This window comes from Malania oleifera, chromosome 9 (assembly GCF_029873635.1).
Source record: "Malania oleifera isolate guangnan ecotype guangnan chromosome 9, ASM2987363v1, whole genome shotgun sequence".
Classification (NCBI taxonomy): domain Eukaryota; kingdom Viridiplantae; phylum Streptophyta; class Magnoliopsida; order Santalales; family Ximeniaceae; genus Malania; species Malania oleifera.
Genome location: NC_080425.1, coordinates 22,455,183 through 22,477,841, shown reverse-complemented (window position 1 = coordinate 22,477,841; position 22,659 = coordinate 22,455,183). Strand labels below are relative to the sequence as shown.

At 36.0% G+C, this 22,659-nt stretch overlaps 1 protein-coding gene across 1 annotated transcript in view; it reads left to right on the top strand.

The window, feature by feature from the left end:
• The window catches only part of LOC131163771 (uncharacterized), a 32,754-nt gene that overhangs the window by 4,624 nt on the left and 5,471 nt on the right, over positions 1-22,659 (top strand). The window contains exons 3-5 of the mRNA XM_058120510.1: positions 10,546-10,586; positions 11,055-11,172; positions 11,393-11,473. Of these exons, the coding sequence (XP_057976493.1) occupies positions 10,546-10,586; positions 11,055-11,172; positions 11,393-11,473 (240 nt within the window). The remainder of the gene's footprint in view (positions 1-10,545; positions 10,587-11,054; positions 11,173-11,392; positions 11,474-22,659) is intronic.

Here is a 22,659-nt window from a genome sequence, read left to right as displayed (position 1 = left end):
GGGTTTTTACGAGGTTCGGCTTCAACACAGCCTACGTCCTCGCCTTTGGCAAAACCACCAAAGGATTCACTAAACCTGTTCCTTTACCGGGTGGAACAATACCTTTATACACTCCTTCAGAAGGCTAGAGCAGCACCTCTCTAAGCGATAATCCCTCGCCTAGCCAACGATCCAGCAAACCTGGAATCGTCACAATCTACAAGAATATAATATAAATTTTGCGTACAAAAAATACTCCCAAAATTTAGAGCAGGTTGTACAAATTGAAATGTAAATTGTACTTCAAAAAACCAAAGCAAAATAGAATATATGAAGCTCTAAAGTTTTTAGAAGTCACCAATGGTTCGTTTAAAAGAGAAATGGAATTGCAACCCGGAACCGAACTTTGATTTTTTTCAATCTACCAAAGTTGTAGAATTCCTCTCCAGCAAAAGATGTGAGCAAAGAAGAGCTTCAGAAGAATTTCAGCACAAGATGAATTTCAAATTTTGTCTGATTTCTCTCTTTTCTTGTGTTTTCTCGTATTATGTTTTTTCATTACCCAAAGAGGTATTTATAGGCAACTTAAAAGATCAACTTCCACATCAAATTAGGTAAACTTTGAAAAAACATTTAATTTGTGGACTAAAATTTGAAATTCAAAACTTTGAAAGATGTTGTCCATATCAAATTAGGTAAACTTTGAAAAAACATTAAATTGTTGATTAAATTTTGAAATTCAAAATTTTAAAAGAAGCTTCCCTTTGAGATTTAAAATTTGCTCCACGTGGCAGTCGTCTGCCATGACATGGCAGTCATCTGTCATAGTTAAAATTTAAACCCAAAATACTTTTATTGACATGGCAGTCATCTGTCATAGTTAAAATTTAAACCCAAAATACTTTTATTAAATCCTTTAACTTGCCAGTCGTCTGTCCATAGACAGACAGTCATCTGTCAGGTGCACTGCTTATCAGAAATTTAATTTTTATTTTGAACACTTTCCTTCCTTTAAGACCTTTGTTACTTTAATTTCAAAAACATGTTTTAAGCTCTTTAAAACAAAGTGTTTCTTAGTTTCTTTTGTTTTTATAAGAGCTTCACATATCTAAATGACATTTGGTTTTGAAGTACTTACAACAGTTCTTTTAATTATGGTCTTCTTAAATCCTTCAGCCTCCTTCAGCCTTTTGAGGTTCACTTTTGACTTTGAGTTTGCTTGCCCTTAAGCTTCTTCATTTGTTATTCATTGCCTTCAATATTCTGATGCGCTTTCACTAGATTAACATTGAGCTTCAATTTATCAACCTTGAGAGTTCTTTTACCTAAAACGCATCACTTAACATTATATGTTAAAGTGCTCTTCATTTTATTATCATCAAAATAGGATTGAAAAGTCCAGTTAAGTCAACAAGTACATTCGCAAGGGAAACATATTCAGCATGAATGTCTCATCAAATTGTATATAGCATGTACCATGGAAAACTAACATGTAAACTCATGCTTATATCAAGACTATTATGCATTGACTATCAAAAACTCATCATATCATATCATATCATATCATATCATATCGTATCATTGTATCATATCTCAACATATTGTATCAAAACTCAACATTTCATCTCATATCATTTTGTCCGCTCACTTCTCCTAACATGACTTATCATTTTGCCACACTTCTCCCCCTTTCAACATCAACAAAAAGAATGACTCGGAAAAATAATATGCAAATCATCTTAAGACCAAAAATCAACAATTAGTTCGCAAATATATGGTCCAAAATTCAGCATGCAATTCTCAAGTTAAACATCCATCAAGATGTCCAATCCAGATATTCAATAACCAACATGCAAATAATATTCAAAAAGATCCAAAATCAGCATCAATACAAAATATCCAAAATAAACAGTAAGAGGAAGTAGCAAAAGATAAAAGAGTATTGTCAAGAGCTGTAGCAAAAGCAAATATTACAATCCAATTGTTTGTAATAAAAGAGATTAAGAAATTAAGGTCTAGTCTTTAGCATTGTCATCACCACCATCGGATTCAGTACCCTCCTCCTCATCATCATTAGCATCATCATCATCACCTCTTGAGCTTGTCTCCATGGTAGCCTTCCCTCACGAAGAAGAAGAGCCGCCCATATAGCTCTCAAGGCGTCCGAGCCTCTAATCAAAAGCGGTGAAGCTAGACTGAAGTGCACCAAAACTTGTATTCATTTCACCATGAAATGCACTTAACTGTGAATCCATGTGCTGATGATAATCTACAAACCACGAAGGAGCATCGGTCGCTTGTGGTACATCCTGTTGTGGTTTTGGAGCCTGTTGCTGAGCAGCCTGAAATCCCGCATCAGCTCTACGTGCCCCGTACCCCCCTTAGGCAACCATCCATGTTTCCGATACTTTTCATATCCTACTTGCTTAATAGTAGTAGATGAAAAGTAATCATAATGGGTTTGCTTAATGAACATGGTGGATGGGGTAGTGACTCCTAGATGTTCAAAGATTAGGGTTAAAATTCCTCCATAAGGAAGAATTACCTTTCTTGCTTCTTCTCTTGATATCATCCATTTCAGAATCAGGTTGGGCAAATCAAGTCGTTTTCTCTTATACAAGCACCACATTACGAAACAATCCAAGTAGGATAGATGGTCATGGAACCGTACCCTAGGCAAGCTATTATAGGTAATGGGGCTATGTATTATCCTAACTTTCAAATTTAGTTGCCTGTATAGTGAAGGGTGACCAAAATAAATAGGTTCTTTGGTCATTATAATTGGTAAAAATTCCTCAGGAATGAAATCTTGAGCCATAATCCAAGATTGTCCAAGTTGTGGACATTCAAACTCTCCTTCTTTTATTCCAAGTCTAATGGCCAATGTTTGAGCAGTTAAAGCAAATGACTTATTCATGACCATTGTGGAATACACATTATCACCATTTGTCATGTTTGCATAGAATAACCTAACTAAATTTGGATAAACACCCCTAGCCTGATATGTGATAAATCTTTCCCAACCCAAAGCATCAAACATTTGCAAGATATCTGGAAAATCCTCTCTTATAAAGGAAACATCTAAAATCTTGCAGAGAATGTGTTCGGCAGATCGGATATGTTCACGATACATTCTTCTGGCTTGTGGAGTGACCAACTACTTTTCAATGTCTTGGGTATCATCTTTCCCTAAAGTGGAGCCTCGGTTAGCCTGTTGCTTGGTCTTTGGCATGGTTCTTGAAGAAGATGTTCAGTAGAATCGTCTAAAATGAGAGTAGGAGGAAAGATGGAGAGGTATTTTGAAGATTAATCGGAGAAATCTTCATGGGAGAGCACTTGGAAGTGAAGGAGAAGACTTCGGGAGAGGAGAATAAGAGGGTCAGTGACTTAGGTTCGAAAAAATTAGGGTTTTTACGAACATAAACTATTTATATCTACGTAGGTTAGTTGACTGACCTGATACTGTCAGTTGCCTAACTTGTATATATGTTAAAATCTCACAAGTCAGTAGCGAGTCAGTCAACTGATCTCGAAGTGTCAGTCGCCTGATGTGCCTGAACTTGAGATATCCGTAAGTCAGTGATAGTCTAGTTGACTGAGGGCTAATGGTCAGTCGCCTATCCTTTAGTAATCTTGACTGACTTGCTCTTTTGACTCAACCCCTCATTCTTATGAACTTCTTCTTCTCAAATTACCTCTCTATAGTGCAATAAACTTAATTCTCGTCCTATTGAGATGAACCTATCCTTTGAAAGAGGTTCTATGAAAATATCTGCCCATTGTTCATTTGTGTTTACGAATTCAAGGATAATTCCTCATTTGTAGCACCAAAGATAATGTCATCAACATAGATTTGTATGATGAGTATATCATTGTTTTTAGACTTTATAAACAGAGTACTATCCATTTTTCCACTAGTGAACCCATTTTCTAATAAGAAGTCACTCAATCGTTAATACCAAGGTCTAGGAGTTTGTTTTAATCCATATAGGGCTTTTGTTAGTCTAAACACATGATCAGGAAAATGAAAGTCCTCAAACCCAGGGGGTTTGTGCTACATATACTTCTTCATTTATGTACCCATTCAAAAATACACTTTTCACATCCATTTGGTAGAATTTGAAATTCTTGTGAGATGCGTAGGCTAGTAGCATTCTAATTGCTTCCATTCTAGCTATAGGAGCAAAGGTCTCATGATAATCTATACCTTCTTCTTGATTGTAACCTTGAGCTACCAGTCTAGCCTTGTTACGGACTACAATGCCGTTATCATCCTCCTTATTCCTAAAAACCCATTTGGTGCCGATTACTAAATGATCAACGGGTCTAGGAACTAACTTCCAAACTTTGTTTCTTTAGAATTGATTTAGTTCCTCTTGCATGGCTACTATCCATGAATCTTCATTAATTGCTTCATTTATGTTCTTGGGTTCCTCTTGAGATAGGAATGCACAATGATTGCATAAATTCTTCAATGATGATTTAGTGGTCACCCCTCGTGATGGTTCACCTATAATTTGGTCCTTTAGGGTGATTCCTTATGAACTTCCATTCCTTAGGCAATTTAGATTGATCTAGAGAGTTATCATTCAAAGGTGTGCTAGTTTCATTACTCTCATCCTTTATTTGTTGAATTGCTAGGTCTCATCAAATGCTACATGAATGGGCTCTACAACTGAAGGAGTTTTTTTGTTGTAGACTCTAAAGGCTTTACTGTTCACAGCATATCCTAGGAATATTCCTTCATCTGATTTAGCATCAAATTTACCTAGGTCCCCTTTATCATTTAAGACAAAGCACTTACATCCAAATACATGGAAGTAAGAGATATTTGGTCTTCTACCCTTCCAAAGTTCATATGGGGTCTTATCTAGGCTGGTCCTAAGGGAAACTCTGTTCCTCGCATAACAAGCAGTGTTCACCGCTTTAGTCCAAAAATATTTAGGCAAGTGATGCTCATTAAGCATAGTCCTAGTCATTTCTTGAAGTGACCTATTCTTTCTTTCAACAACTCCGTTTTGTTGAGGTGTGCGTGGTGCTGAAAAATTGTGAGAGATTCCATGTTCGTCACAAAAATGTTCAACATCCTTATTTTTAAATTCTCCATCTCTATCACTCCTAATATGCAAAACACCATACCCTTTTTCATTTTGAAGCTTCTTTCAAAGGTTGGTTAACATCTTACACACTTCATCCTTGGAGGATAAGAATAACACCCAGGTAAACTTGGAGTAGTCATCAACAATGACAAAAGCATATTGCTTCGCTCCTAGGCTTTTGAGTTTTAGTAGGGCCGAATAGGTCTAGTTGAATTAGTTCTAGTGGCCTACTAGTGGAGATGTGTTTCTTCTTCTTAAAACTTGTCTTGGTTTGCTTCCCAAGTTGGCAAGCATCACACACCTTATCCTTTACAAATTTTGTGCTAGGTAGGCCATTGACTAAGTTCTTTTTAGCTAATTTAGATAGTAGGTCCATACTAGTATGTCCTAGTCTCCTATGCCATAGCCAGCTAGCTTCATGTAAGGCTGTGAAGCATTTAACTTCTTAAGATACCAGATTTTCAAAGTTTATGTAATATACATTTTCAACTCGGTTTGCAATAAACAATATGTCATGCTTTTCACTATGTTCAACTATGCATTTGTCCTTTTTGAATGTTACGTAAAAATCTTTTTCACTTAATTGACTAATGCCAAGCATATTATGTTTTAACCCTTCTACCAATAAAACATTATCAATTGCCAATGAGGGTTCCTTACCAACTTTCTCGATGCCGATAATTTTACCTTTAGCATTGTCTCCGAAGGTGACATGTCAATGAGGTGAACTTGGACTTGTCTCCGATCATATGCCTTAAGCATCCACTATCCAAACCCTATTTTTATTTTGATGGTGTGGACCTAAAACATACCTACAAAAAGGGATTTAAGATGTTACTTTTGGTATCCAAACCTTCTTAGGTCTTTTTGAGTTTGTTTTAGTTTCATTTTTCACTCTCCATACCTTTTTGGTTTTAACATTCTTTCTCTTGAATGGACATTCAAATTTTATGTGTCCCTTCTCCTTACATAAGAAACACGTAGTGTGTTCATATGCATTTGTTGAAGATGTGCTTATATAATTTTTTGAAGCTTTTATAAAGTACCCCATGTAGAGGTTCTTTTTTCTTCTTGTTTTCAACTCCATTGAATCCTATGCATGCCTTATCCAAAGACATTCTTTGTGATCCAACTAGTTTCTCAAAGTTCTCTTTTTCCTCTAGTAAAATTGTAGATGATTTTAGTTTGATCCTCAATTTTACTTTCAAGACACAATATTTCTGAATCTTTTATTCGTTTACAATTAGCTTGCAGCTTTACTAGTTCTTTAGCAATTTGGTTTATTTTATTTTCAAGTTCATCAATAACTAGGTCCTTTTCTTTTTCAGCTGATTCACATGACTCTAGTTAGTTCATTAACATTTCATTTTATCCTTTAAGTCTGATGTTTCTCTTGGACACTTTTATGAACCTCTTATGTAGTGAAAATAATTCAGCTTGAATTTCATTATACGAAGGCATGCTCGCATATGAGTCATTACAAGATTCATCACTTGATGTGAGTTTGACTAAGAATTTACCTCGTCATCTCTCGGCATGAAACACATGTTAGCTATTTCTTGATCACTTGATTCGCTTTTTGAACTACTTGAGCTGGAGTCATCCCAAGTCGTTGCTTTCATTGCTTTCTTTTTCTTCTTCTTAGCGTCTTTCTTGAGCTGTGGACAATCAGACTTTATATGTCCTACCTTTTTACAGTTATAGCAAGTCGGGGCATTCTTTGTTTCTTTCTTGCTTGTTCCACCTTTGTATGTTTTAGACCCTCTGAATTTTTTAGCAAATCTTTTATTCTTTTTGAAGAATTTGCCTAAACGTCTAGGGAATAGGGCTAAATCATCATCGTTCAACTCATTATCCTATTCCTCACTTGAGCTTTCCTTTGAAAGTTTAAGAGCTATTGATTTCTTTTGTTTACTAACTTCAGTAGTTCTTTCGTTTATTGCCATCTCATATCTGAGAAGCGATCCTATGAGTTCATCTAGGGAAGTATTCTTTAGGTTTTTGCCTTCAGTTATGACAGTGACCTTAGGTTCTCAAATGGGAGGAAATCCTCTTAAGGATTTTCTTAATCATCTCGTATGTAGTGTAGTTCTTTCCTAGTGCATTAAGTGAGTTAATTATATGGATGAATCTAGTATACATACTAGTAATGAACGCCTCATGGTTCATCCTAAAAGCCTCATACTCGCTGGTGAGCATGTCAATCCTACTATCCCTAACATCTACGGTTCCCTCATAGGTGACTTCTAACTTGTCTCAAATTTCCTTAGCAGATTTGCATCCCATAATCCTATTGAACTCATTAGCATGTAGTGCACAGTATAATGCATTCATTGCACTGGAATTAATTTGCAGCAGCAGCTTCATATCAGTGTCATTCAAATCAATTTCTTCTTTAGGGATTTCCTTATTATCTACATTCTTAGTGGGAATAAAGTCACCATGGGTAACTACTTTCTAGACCTTCCAATCCATAGTTTGCAAGAATATCCTCATGCGTTGTTTCTAGAAGGTGTAGTTTAAACTGCAGAAAATAGGAGGTCTAGATGAAGATTGACCTTCACCAAAAGGGGATACACCTATGTGTGCCATAAGGATCTTTGTGTAGCTACTTGTTAGGATTTACTACAACCGACGCTCTGATACCAATTGAAATTAAAGATGTAATCCCAAGAGGGGGGTGAATTGGGTAATAAAAAATTCCTTAGAGGAATTTTAGTTTATTTTAGCCCTCTTAATTTAAATTGCCACAACCACACAATCACAATAAGCTAATCAGCGACCGTACTATACAAATCAACAATCCTAGATATAAATATGAACGCCGAAATTATTAATCAAATTTGAACTTCAGATATTCCAATATTCAGTTCTGAATTTCAGCAACAATTAACAATTTTCTCAAGGCACAAATTCAGTAAATAAATTGAGTGACTTTGATACCTATGCTTCAATCAAGCATTCAATCACAAAACTTTATCTCAACAATTTCACACCTGAATTCAGATATTATTATCTGGTTTTTTAATCCAATCAACATAAACCAACATTCAAAATAATACCGTGATTCAATCACAATCAAAACCCAATATTCAGCAAGTTCCCAATGAATTAAAAATTATACACGCAGATTATAACTTGCAATAATTAAAGAGATAGGGAAGAAGAAGATCTAACACAAGATTTTTTACAAGGTTCGGCCAGCAGCCTACGTCCTTGCCTCAAGCAACCCGCTTTGAGGATTTCCTTTCCCACTTCGTTAACCAAGTGAAGCACCCCTCTCTCCGTTCAAGGTGGAGATCCCTCTCTAACAAGAACAATCCTCTCGCTAGGCAATGATTCAACTACCTGAACCGTCAATAACAAAAGCAGTAATACAAGTTTGTTTGTACAATAAAAATACTCTTCAACAGAGCAGAATTTGTACACTTTAGAGCACAATATACTTCAATAAATCAATACCAAATTGAAGCTCACAAGTAGAGAAACTCATTCTAATTTTCTTTCCAAGTTAATTCGCATGGAAGGGGTCTAAGGGTCCCGAGAAATCTACAACTGGCAAAAGTACAGTAGCAAACATAGAAAAGCAAACAATGGGGCGCTAGAGGCACAGGGTGGGTCACTAGCGGCACCTGTAGCACTCCCCCCCCCCCCCCCCCCAGTGCACAACAGCTCTTTTTTTTTATTTTTCTTTTTATTTTATTCAATCTTGAATGCCTTTATCATAACTTGGCTACATTGATGTATTTTTTTTTTGGGTATTGTTTTAACTATTGGATTGTCATCTGCCCCAGGAAGGAGGACTGTATCCTCAAGTGTGTCTATAGATGGGTTGATCCTTTCTGTATTAGATTTCACAAAACACTACTGTGTTCCTCTTATGTCTAATGTGGGTTGCACTTGTTAAAATTGAATTGTAATGTTTCAGCGGAGGGATAGAATTAGTTAGATTTTAGGAAAGTCACAAAGCATTACTAGTATGCACAAACATTCAGAAATAATGAGATGAGGGTGATGAAGATATCATGTATTTTTGTGATATTAATTATAACAACTGAAAAAAAAGAGTATTTTTTACTTAAGCTTCCAAAATTTGCAAGTATAATAAGAAATAATAGAAAAAATATGGAAACTTTTTTAGGGACTTTTTGTTCTTGGGATGGCTAGATTGGTAGGTGATGACTAGTAACAACTTTTGTGCTTTGTGGTTATGCTTCTTGAATTAAATTCTTTACTTGAGTCAACTGCTGGCAGCTTTCGTAGTTAAAATTGGTGTGTTGCAACTTGTCTTTACCAAAAAATGTGAGAATGTGTGTTTTTTTCTGTTCTTTATTTGTTGTTGTTTAGCATGCTGTTGCTGACTTTACATGCCTAAAAAAGTAGAATTAAGTTTGAGCTTTTCATGTGATGGATGATTGATTAGGAAGCTCCTGTGGCAAACCTATTTTAGGCGTCAACTTAGGAAATTAGGGATTTTAGCTTAGAATGTTAGGAAATTTACTTCTAGTTATTCTGGGGGTTAATTATGGGGAAAGTCTAACCATTATTCTGGGAATAATTTTTCTGATTGTTCTAGATATAAATTAGGAATTTTACAACGGTTTCAAACTTACATAAATTTCTAAATTTTAAATTCAGGAATTTGCAAACTGTTTCTCAGTCATTATAGTTATTCTAGCTTATGCTGAGCGAGTTTGTGACAATTTTTGGGTTTTTGTTATTAAATGGTCTACTTGCAGTTACTTGTGAATTTTAATTCCCACTTCGGTCATCACACTAACTGTTCTTCTCATTCTTTTTCCTCTTCTTTCCCTTCTATTTGAATTACCAGTCATCTCTTGGCACACTTTTTTTTCTCTTTCTTCCTTTTCTTCTCGCTCTTCTATTTCCCTTTCTTTTCTTTCTTTCTGTTGGTATCTCATGTCAAATTAGAGTGATACTTTCAGACACTACACTGGAGGCAAATGGTAGGTTCAATGTGGCAGTTAAGCTTTCTCTACTGAGAACCTATTTTTGGTGTTGGCTTAGGAATTTAGGGATTTTATTTGAGATCCAGGGAAAAAAAAAATATTTGGGAAATTTGACTGCCTTAGGAATTTGTTTATTTTGGGGTTATTTTATAAGTATTAGTTTTACTATTTATTGTAAGGTTAGTTTATTATATATACTGGATTTGTCTAATTGAATGATTAGCTTGCAATTGTCTGTGATTTTGATTTCCTAGCTCTCTCTCTCTCTCTCTCTCCAGTGCGCACGCGTGTACACTTTCTCTCTCTTGTGTACACTTCTTCTCCTCTCTTCCTCTTCTTCTTCTATTTCTCTATTATTTCTTTCTCCCTTGCTGTGCTGCATGATCTGGTCTTGAATTTCTTTTCATGCCTCTTCTTTGATGTAGTTGTAGCTTAGATTGTTGCTCACATTGTATGATTTTTTTAAAAAAACTTTAATTTCAATCAACATGTTGCAGGCATTGGAGTACTGGGCTGCTAGAGGAATGCTGCAGATCTTGTATGCCTTATGTTCAAGCAAAAAATTTCCTCTTTTACCCCATCCCTCTTCTATGAATTCTGGTGTTGGTTGTAATCCAATATGGGTGTAATCCTAAGCCAATATGGTTGTAATCCTAAGCATATCTTTACACAATAATTCCATTTTATCGGTTATTGGGTGGCTTGAGTTGGGCTTGGGGTTGATCCAATCACAAACTAGTTGATGGATTTGGGTTGAGTTATTGTGTAATTGGGTTGAGGCCTTTTGGAAGCTCATGATATCCAATCGAAGAAGACAGCATTATAGAATAGGGTAACTGCTAGTTGCCAACATTTATCTTTAGTGGGCCTTTGTTATCATGAATAACTTGGTTCGGACATTGAATTCTTTTGCTACTATCTACTTTTATGAAAAAAGCTTTTAATTGACTTGAAACAGATGAGCATTCTTACAAAATCTCTTGTTGGTCTCACATTTTTTCCTCAGTGTTGCAGTGATGACAAGAGCTTTCCCTGAGAATGCTGGCAAACGGAAGGATCTTATTCTTCTTCAGAACATTGCTTGCTATATGCTTCTTGCTTGTGGTGCAGTCTATATTATCTCGGTGAGATTATTAAAAAATTTTATTTATCCTTTTGACTTCTACAATTTTGGGTGGGTTCAGATTTCCAATATTAAAATCCTGCAATCATGAATGCTGTTCTTCAGGTTCACTTAATTCACATCTTACTTCTGGGATCTTTTAGTTTAGCTGTTGGATTCTATTTCATTATTAAAAATCCTAATGTTCATCTCATTCTCATTTTGAAAATACCAAATTCCAGGGATTCCTATGTATTGGCATTCTTAAACGTTATCGCCAGCGGAAAGAAATTACGAGGGAGCAAGCAATCAAGGATCTGGAGGTTAGCTTTCAAATTTCCATGACTACATAGATGGTTGATGTGTTCTACTTCTATGCATGATTGCATGGTGTTGTCAGCATTAGTTTTTGTTATTTTCTTCTTCTTTGCTTGCTTTCTTCATAGATGTTACCATTCTGTTAGCTTAATCTTGAAAGTGATTAATTTGTTTATTCATCATGATACAAATTTTTATCAGAAAAATCTTGAACTTGAGTAATAAGATTTTTATGAGAATTTTACCTTGGCTTCTTGAGCTTCAGGTTAGTAACAAATTACAAAATCGTAACAAGTTAACCAACTTGGACATTTATTTTGTATGAATTTACTCAAAATTTGGATAAGCTCAATCATAATCAACACAAAAAGGAAACTAGAGAGGGGTCCCCCTTGCATTAGCCCTAAGGATTTAAAACAGCAAGAAGAAGCTCCATTATTTAAAAGCATTAATGGAAGAGGTGGGTAAGTAACGTTAATGTACATCTAATTTTTCTCCTTCATCTTACCCATCCTTTCTGCTGAAGAAGAAATCCCAAGAGATGATCAATTATGCTGGAAGTGTCACTTCAATCATCACCTCATTAGTATGTTAGTAAGGCTTTGGCTATTAATTTGTATATGCAATCCACAACGCTAATAGGTCTAAATTCCTTGAATTACTTTCTTTGGAACCAAAATGCAGCTTGCAAACTACCTATTTCATACAACTCTTCAAAGGGCTTCATGATGCCACTCTTGAGAACTCCCAATTCTCTTGAAGAACTGCCATTTTAAAACCATAAAGGCTGTGGTCTCAAATGCCCTCAACCACCATCATTGATGCCCCTCAATTTCCAGGACACCAACGTCCTCAACATTGAGACTTAGAATATCCTTTCCCCCATTCCCTGATTCTGTCTCCCCACTGTTGCTCCTCAACTGTCATATAACTGATTGAAAATTGAAATCATTTTATTTGCCTCCTCTTACCTCTTCGGTTGCAAGTTCTCTTTGTACCGTACTTCTCTTCCTCCATTTTCTATTTGTTTGAATAATTTGCATGCTTGTTCCTCAAACCATCTGATTGTAGCCCCAGCACCATGCCAACTGTTTTCACCTCGTGCAGCACCCAGGTTGAGACCTGCTTATCTCGACTTGGTCTCCTTGTCCGTTGCCTAATGTTCTGTTGGCACCACCTTCAAAGGTTCGCACCAAGTACTGATCAGGTTGCAATTCTCTTTTAAAGCTCCTTCATACTCAACTTCCCTATGCACAGCATTCCAACTTTAGCTCTTGCCTCTGATAGTGGTAATCTCACGATATAGAACCAAAGTCATCATCCTCTGTCAATGAGGCTTCAGTATTCCCAGGATCCTGATTTGAGGCCTCCTTTCAACCTGTTGTTGTTGTCTGCTTCTACCATTGCCTTCCCTTTCTCCCGACTGCTGAGCTTCTTCCCCCTTATGTTGAATGACAAGATGGCCTCCGGGGCTGCCTCGTGGTTGACCTTTTGGCTGGTTGGGACGTCTTCCATGTTTTGAGCTGAAAAAATACACTTCAGGTCATGAAAGATGGGTTGTTATTATTGGAAAATTTCTCAAAAGGACATGCTTTACGTGTCATGATAGAGTCTGCCTTGTTCAGCTCACTCGGGCACCCTAGAGCTCCAAGAACAATCCCGACAAATTAATTGGCTTAGCCTTCTGTAGGGTTCCATTGCAATTCAAATTGAAATTCAATGGTTCTACAGCTTGATTTCACTTCCCCCATTTCATTTTTCCTGTGTATGTGAATGTTGGATGATGTTCTCTCTGATGAATTTCTATTATAATACTTAGTTCCGGCAGCACTGCTTTCCTTTTAGATACAACTGTTTCCCAAGACACACTAACAAAGTTGCCTTTGCATTGACTAGGTTGGATTTTTCAATCAAATCTGTGGAAGGCATGAATTTGTCATGAGATAGAACAAATTAACTGGGGAGTGCTGACTGCTCCATGTTTTTGGCATGCTTCTCAGTTAAGTTGATGTGATCCTCATGGCATGGGGCCAGAAATGTCCATGCCTTCTTATCAACCACCTCATTGTTATACCGTGCTGATGTGGCCACATTTTCCCTCATGGACTCTGGCCATAGCCTTTTAAGGCCTCATCTTTCTTTAGTCTTCCTCTTTAGTGCATCTTTAGAAGGTCATAGAAATGTACAAGATAGTTGACAGTTGAAGTTCTACAGTCACTCTTTCTCAGTTTGGCTGCATAGAACTTCATGGAGAAAATCTAAATTCAATGGGCCCAATATATATATATATATATATATTTTTAGCGTAGTGTGTCTCCTTTGGGTTTTGCCCTATGATTAGAGCTTAGGCTGGAAGCATTTGTGTCATGTCATTCGATTTGTAATTTGTTATGAATTTTGGCAGTTGGCAAGTGACAAACTTAGGCATTTATACCTTCTAGATGCAGCCAGCAGCTTGTTGTGTGCGAGTGCAATGGCATGACCACTATAGACTTTCGTCATTTGGGAAGTTATTGCCTAAAAAAAAAAAAAACAGAGCTATGTAAATTGATGTAGCTTTTGGACCAACAACAGTCACAGCACCTGTCTCCTGCATCTCCCATTCTTCTCCTGAGATAGGTCTGATGGGTGTGCACAACATTGGAATTGTCAAAGGAACTCTTCTTATTGTTATAATGATGATTGTGATTAAAAAATCTTGATTCCCTGTGATTTGGGGAATATGGCATTAAGGTTATCTTAATTTGCATTGGTTTTATGAAGCAATTGAAGGTAATTTTTTCGTGCACAATTGAGGATGTATGGATAAAGTGTGATTTCAGGTGTAATCCCAAAACGGGGGGTGAATTGGGTATTTTTAAAATTCTGGGTCTTTAAGTCCTAATTTTAAAAGGCACAACCACACAAGCACAAGCTAAGAGATATACAATTTAGTATTACACAACCTAGCAAACTCAAGCTATGAATTTGTCAAACAATCTGAATTACCCACTCACTCTCAAATGCAATAAATATTTAAGACACACACAATATGAGAATGTGAAATAAATAATCAAACGCAAGCGGAAATAAAATGAGATAAGAGAGATGCAAACTCCATATTTTACGAGGTTCGGCCAAACCCGGCCTACGTCCTCGCCTTGGGCAAACTACCCAAGGATTCCACTATTCCACTCCTTAAATTGGGACGGAGCTTCCCGCTACAATCCGCTTCTTCCACCCAAGGCGAAGCTACCTCTTACAATCCGCTGCTTCCACATGAGGCGTAGCTACCTCTTCCCCGGTTCACAATCCGAACTGTAAATACAATAGATGAATACAAATTTTGAATACACTTAGATGCTTCTCAACAAGCTTATGTGTACAATGAAGTCCTAAACATACTCACAAGATATAACTTGAAGCTCAATGAAGTAAATGTGTTTTCTCAATAAGGTTTTTATAATAGAAGAGTATATGATCTTTGTATGAAAATATGTATAATGAGTTGCTCCAAAGATCTAAACCCTATTCAATATTTCTCCAAAAATGATTTCTCAAAAATATGTGTGTTGGAGATCCTAGGGTTTGCTCTCAAATAGCTTTTGCAAAAATAAGAGAATATGAAATTTTTGAATAAAAAATGTGAAAGTGAATGCTTCAAAGATTCAAGCCCTAGTATGTTTTTTCCCAAAAGATTTTTCAAACAATGTATATATGAAAAACTAGGGTTCTTGCTCCCAATAAAGATTTCAAATAAAATGAATAGTAGAGTAGATAGACTTTAAAAAGAAGATTGAATGCCTAAAGTAAAACTTATTTACCAAACCTCAAAATCAATATAGCTTTGCAAGATGATGTGAGTGGATGCTCTTGGATCTTGAAAATAAAAGAAGAGAATGCCCTAAAATGATTTGAGTGTGAGAGAATATTGGCAAAAGGTGTAAAATAAGTTTTAGGAATGATATTTATAGGCATTTTTTGCATATAGCCGTTTTCCAACCGTTGGAGCATTAAAAATTATTTTATTTTAAAAGAAAATTCTGACTGTTGAGCACTAGAGTGTCAGGTATGCTCGACAGACTTGTCGACGAGTGGCACACTAGTTGACGAGTGCCCTTCACTCGCTCATCGACGAGTCACCTGACTGAAATCAATTTGGTCTCGGGATTTGCTCATCGACAATCCCAGGACGCTAGTCGACGAGTGGCCTTCATGTACTCATCGACGAGACCATGGCATTAGTCGACGAGTGGACTGGACTGAAAAATGTTAAGCCTCGGTAATTACTCGTTGACGAGCCCAGGGCACTTATCGACGAGTCCCCTGTTTTTCTGCCCTCTTAGCTTTCGAAATTGCTAAACCAACCTAGGACAAGGGCATGTAAATTTTCCATGAAATGCATGAGTCTTAAGGTCAGTCTATTGATCATTTTGAGCTTCCTATCATATCTTATGAGACATGTAAATACAAATAAGACTAAATACAAATTACAATTAAAAAACTGAATCATCTTCATCCTTTTGCTCTTCTACTTCCATGGAATGTGCCAAGCCGTATGTGCTTCAAGTTCCTCATGACTTTCATAGCATCCTTACCATCCATGCATGCTAAGTAATGATCCTGCTCAAAAGCTCAATGCACAGGTAAAATACTATGTGATTTGTCGTTATCGAAATGGGATTGGACTCATAGAGTCAACATTCTCTCCTTTTTTGATGATGACAAATACACTAGAAAAAATTTGGGTTTAGCCTAAAAGGGCTCCCTTAAGAATATGCATGATTAAAAAATATTTCAATGTAATCCAAACATATTGTAGAATGAAGACAATAAAAAATTTCAAAAATGTGATTTGAAACAGTTTACACAATTAAGTCTACCTCAAGTTTTCTTACTCCAGATTTATGCTTAAATTTTGCTAGGATATTTCTCTCCCTTTTGACATCAACAAGAAGGGCGAAGGCAGAAAGATATAAGCATTGAAAGAAATCATTAGCTTAGAGAAATCTCCTTAAAAAAAACTGTTTCGAAAAAAAAATTCATTTTGAGCATAAAATCATATTGCAATCAATCATCTATGCAAACAATTTAGTTCAATATAGTCCAATGCAATTCATGCTTTTAAGTTAAGATGCTCCTCCTCAGTTATGCACTCTAATGATCTCTAGGCAACTTCTTTACTGTGCATCAAGCCTAATTCACGTCTGATTTGGCCTATCCTCCTGAAGTGGTTTCATGAATATATTGACCCATTGCTCATCTGTGCACACAAACTCAAGTGCCACATCCCCCTTTTGCACATGGTCACGAATAAAGTGATGTCTAATTTCTACGTGCTTAGTTCGTGAGTGTGATATGAGGTTCTCTGAGATATTTATTATACTAGTATTATCACATTTTATGGGGACAGTGTCATAGTGCAATCCGTAATCCATGAGTTATTGCTTCATGTAAAGTGTTTGAGCACAACTCCTAGCTGCTATATATTCAACCTCGGCTATGGACAGTGCATTTGAGTTCTGTTTCTTGGAGATCCCAGAAACTAGAGATTTTCCTAAAAGTGACATGTGCTGCTCGCGCTCTTTCTATCTACTTTACTATCGGCAAAGTTAGCATCACAGTAACTGACAATCTCAAAAGAAGTGTACTTAGGATACCATAATCCTAGTTCAATAGTCCTAATAAGGTATCTAAGTATTCTTTTGACTACTAATAAGTGACTCTTTAGGTGCAGCCTGAAATCTTGCACACATACATACACTAAACATAATATTAGGTCTGCTAGCAGTTAGGTATAACAAGCTACCAATCATGCCACAGTAGAGCTTAACATCTACAGGTATACCTTGCTCATCTTTATCTAATTTTGTGGAAGAACTCATAGGTGTTCTTAAAATTTTACTATCTTCCATATTGAACTTCTTGAGCAAGTCTCTAATATATTTTGATTGGTTTTCATAAAAATTCCATGTTTGGCCGATTTTATCTGAAGTCCTAGGAAGAAATTAAGTTCATCCATCATGTTCATTTCGAATTCATTTTGCATGCATTTGGAAAACTCATTACACAACTCTTCGTTTGTTGCTCCAAAAATGATGTCATCTACATATATTTGCACTAGGAGTCTAGGAGTATGTTATCATTTTTAGCCTTTATGAAGAGTGTTGTGTCTATGTTCCCTCTAATAAATCAATTATCTAGCAGAAAACCACTTGGCTTTCATACCAAGCTCTAGGAGCTTGCTTCAATCCTTACAAGGCCTTAGACAATCTACAAACATGATTTGGGAATTTGTGGTTTTCGAATCTTGAAGGTTGTTCAACATATACTTCCTCATTTATATATCCATTTAAAAATACGCTTTTAAAATTCATTTGATATAATTTGAAGTTCTTAAAAGCAGCATATGCTAATAACATTCGAATGACATCCATCCTAGCTATAGGTGCATAGGTTCCTCAAATCTATACCTTCCTCATGGTTATACCCTTGAGCTACTAGTTTGCGTCTGTTTCTTATTACTATCCCATTTTCATCTTTCTTGTTCTTGTAGACCCATTTAGTTCCAATACCAGTGTGATCATCAGGTCTAGGAACCAAGGTCTAGACTTTGTTCCTCTCAAATTGGTTTTATTCTTCTTGCATAGATAACACCCAAGATTCATCCTCAATGACCTCATTTACATTTTTAGGCTCCTCTTGTGATAAGAATGCAAAGTGGCTAACCATATTTCTAAGTGATGATTGGGTAGATACTCCATATGATGGTTCACCTATAATTTGATCTATGGGGTGATTCCTTACAAACTTCCATTCCCTATATAGTTCATGTACCTCACTCTCTACTTGATTATCGTCGGTAGGTGTTTCTTTAATTTCAGTGCTCTTATCTGCATTATTTTCAATGGATACTTTTTCTAATCTCTTTCTTATTTCAAGATCATCCTCATCAACCCTTTTAGAGAAGAGATTGGACTCATCAAATACTACATGAATAGATTCTACCACAGTTAGAGTTCTTCTGTTAAACACTCTTTAGGCTTTACTATCCAAAGCATAACCTAGAAAGATACCCCCATCAAATTTTGTATCAAATTTTCCTAGGTGTTCATTATCTCTAAGAACAAAACATTTACAGCCAAAGACATGGAAATATGAAATATTAGGTCTATGGCCACTCCACAATTCATAAGGAGTTTTATTAAAGAGTGGGCCTAATCAAAACTTTGTTCAATACGTAGCAAGCAGTGTTCACTGCTTCAGCCCAGAAGTATTTGGGTAATTGATGTTCATTCAGCATTGTTCTACTCATTTCCTATAGAGATCTACTTTTTCTCTCAACTACCCCATTTTGTTGTGGTGTCCTAGGTGCAGAAAAATTATGGGATATGCCATGAGTGTCGCAGTAATTTTCCATATCATGATTTTTAAATTCACTACCTCTATCACTCCGGATATTTGTGATTGTATAACCTTTTTCATTTTGAATTTTCTTACAAAGTTTAACAAAATTTTCACATGCTTCATCTTTGTGTGCCAGAAATAATACCCATGTGAATCTAGAATAATCATCAACAATGACAAAGGCATATGATTTACATCCTAGACTTTGAACTTGATTTGGGCCAAATAAATCTAAGTGAAGCATCCGAAGTGGCTTAGTAATGGAGATAACTTTCTTCTTCTTAAGCTAGATCTAGTTTGTTTTCCTAGTTGACATGCATCACATATTCTATCTTTCACAAATTGTGTCTTAGGTAATCCCTTAACTAATTCTCCCTTAACTAGTTTAGATAATAAATCCATGTTAGCATGCCCTAATCTCCTATACCAAAGCCAACTAGCCTCATGTATAGGAGAAAAACATTTCACATGTTGAGAGGCTAAGTTATCAAAACTAGTAGTATAAACGTTTTCATTAAGTTCAGCAGTAAACAAAATTTTATTCTCAGATATATTTTCTACTATGCATTTATCATGCTCAAAAGATATCCTATATCCTTTATCACATAGATGGCTTATACTCAACAGATTATGTTTCAATCCATCAACAAGTAAAACATTATCTATAATGAGAGAAGGATATTACCAACCTTACCTAATCCGATGATCTTTCCTTTTGCGTTGTCTCCGAAGGTGACGATTCCTCCATCTTTTGGTGTGATGGACGCGAACTTTGCTTTATCTCTTGTCATGTGTTGCGAGCAGCCGCTATCCATGTACCATTTGTCCTTTGAAGAGGACGATCTCAAGCACACCTGCAATAGACATTTAAGTAACTAATTTTGGTACCCTTATTTTTTTGGTTCCATAGGGGTTAGTGCTTGACTCTCCCTTGACTTTCTAGACCTTCTTAATTCTAACATCATTGTTCTTAAAAGGATAGTCAAATTTTATGTGACCTAACTTCTTACATTTAAAACATGTAGTATACCTATAGGAGTCTTTAGATGGGACAAAAGATTTTGACTCACTCACAAAGTAGCCCATGTATAGATGTTTCTGTTTTAGGTTTTCCTTCCCATTAAAACCAAGATCTAGAGAATTTCTTTGAGCCCCAAGGAGTTTTTCAAAATTATTTTGCCCCTTTGTGAATTTATAAATAATCTTAGAGCTGTCCTCCAATTTTCTTTCTAACTTTTACAATTTTCAAATCCTTTTCTTTAATCAAAGAAGCATGAGACTTATTTTTTTTTTCCAACAACTTTGAAAAATCCTTTAATTTAGTTTTCAAATCAGAATTTTTCTTAGACATTTTCTTTTGCATTTTAAGAGCATACAAATATTCTTGTTGTAATTCATCATATGAAAGCATACTATTATCATTATCAGAATCACTAGAGTAATATGATGACGCGGAGCAAGATGATTGTGCCTAATGATCATCGTGTGTCATTAGGCACATATTAGCGACCTAATCGTCGCTAGATTCAGTGTCTGAGCTACTGGTACTATGTGTGTCCCAACTAACTTTCAGTGCTTTCTTCTTCTTTTTGGACACTTTCTTTAGTTGAGGATAGTCCAGTTGGATGTGCCCAACTTCTCTACAATTGTAGGAAATCGGAGGATTATCCGTTTGTTTCCTTTTGCTTGACTCTCCTTTTATTGTTTTCGATTCTCGGAATTTTCTGCCAAACTTCTTGTTCTTTTTTAGGAACTTCCCGAACTTTTTAGTTAGAAGAGCCATATCCTCTTCCGACTCCGAATTACTCTCTTCACTGGAGCCGTTGGTAGATGCTTTAAGGGCTGCTACTTTCTTTGCTTTGTTCAGCTCACTCATCCTTTCATTTATCGCCAATTCGTATGTGATGAGTGATTCAATCAGCTCATCCACTGTCATTGCCTTTAAGTTCCTTCCTTGCTTTTGCCTCCCAAACTGGTGGTAGACCCCTAAGAATTTTCGTGATCATTCATATGTAAGGTAAGGCCTACCAAAAGCATGCAAAAAGTTTGTGATGTGGGTGAACCTGGTGTACATAGATTGAATTGATTCATTAGGAGTCATTTTAAATGCTTTGTATTCATTGGTAAGCATGTCTATCCTACTTTCTTTTACATCCTTATGTGACTTCTAATTTTTCCCATATTTTCTTAGCAGTCTTAGAAGCCATGACTCTATTAAATTCATTTACATCTAATGCACAGTATAAAAGATTCATGGCAGTAGCATTTACTTGAACTACTTTCATGTCATCATTTGTATATTCGTCTTTAGTCTTAGGTACATTTTCTTTTTCTATAATTTTCATAGGGACATAATCTCCTTTGGAGACAACCCTCCACACCTTCCAATCAACATTTTGAAGAAAAATACACATTCTTGGTTTCCAGTAGATGTAATTAACACCACAAAAAATAGGAGGTCGTGTAGATGAATGTCCTTCACCAAAAGGGGTTACACGAATATGAGCCATTGTGATCTTTTACAAAAACGTTTAAGTCAAATGCGGCAAGGCTTTGATACCAAATGTGATTTTAGGTGTAATCCCAAGAGAGGGGGGTGAATTGGGTATTTTTAAAATTTTAGGTCTTTAAGTCTTAATTTTAAAAGGCCCAACCACACAAGCACAAGCTAGGAGATATACAGTTCTGTATTACACAACCTAGCAAACTCAAGTTATGAATTTGTCAAACAATCAATATTATCCAATCACTCTCAAATGCAATAAATATTTAAGACATACACAATAGGCGAATGTGAAATAAATAATCAAACGCAAGCTGAAATAAAATGAGATAAGAGAAGAGAGATGCAAACTCCAGATTTTATGAGGTTTGGCCGAACTCAGCCTACGTCCTCGCCTTGGGCAAACTACCCAAGGATTCCACTTTTCCGCTCCTTAAACTGGGACGGAGCTTCTTGTTACAATCTGATTCTTCCACCCGAGGCAAAGCTACCTCTTACAATCCGCTGCTTCCACACGAGGTGTAGCTACCTCTTCCCTAGTTCACAATCCGAACTGTAAATACAATAGATGAATAAATTTTTTGAATACACTCATACTTCTCAACAAGCTTATGTGTACAATGAAGTCCTAAACATACTCACAAGATATAACTTGAATCTCAATGGAGTAAATGTGTTTTCTCAATAAGATTTTTATAATAAAAGAGTATATGATCTTTGTATGAAAATATGTATAATGAGTTGCTCCAAAGTTCTATACCCTATTCAATATTTCTCCAAAAATGATTTCTCAAAAATATGTGTGTTGGAGATCCTAGGGTTTGCTTTCAAATAGCTTTTGCAAAAATAAGAGATTATGAAATCTTTGAATAAAAATATGAAAGTGAATGCTTCATAGATTCAAGTCCTAGTATGTTTTTTCCCAAAAGATTTTTCAAACAATGGGTATATGGAAAACTAGGGTTCTTGCTCCCAATAAAATGAGTAGGAGAGTAGATAGACTTAAAAAAGAAGATTGAATGCCTAAAATAAAAACTTATTTACCAAACCTCAAGATCAATATAGCTTTGCAAGATGATGTGAGTGAATGCTCTTGGATCTTGAAAATAGAAGAAGTGAATGCCCAAAAATGATTTGAGAGAGAGAGAATAGTGGCAAAAGGTGTAAAATAAGTTTTAGGGATGATATTTATAGGAATTTTCGGCATATAGCAGTTTTCTAATTGTTGGAGCATTAAAAAATATTTTATTTCAAAAAATTCTAACCGTTGAGCACTGGAGCGTCAGGTCTGCTCGATAGACT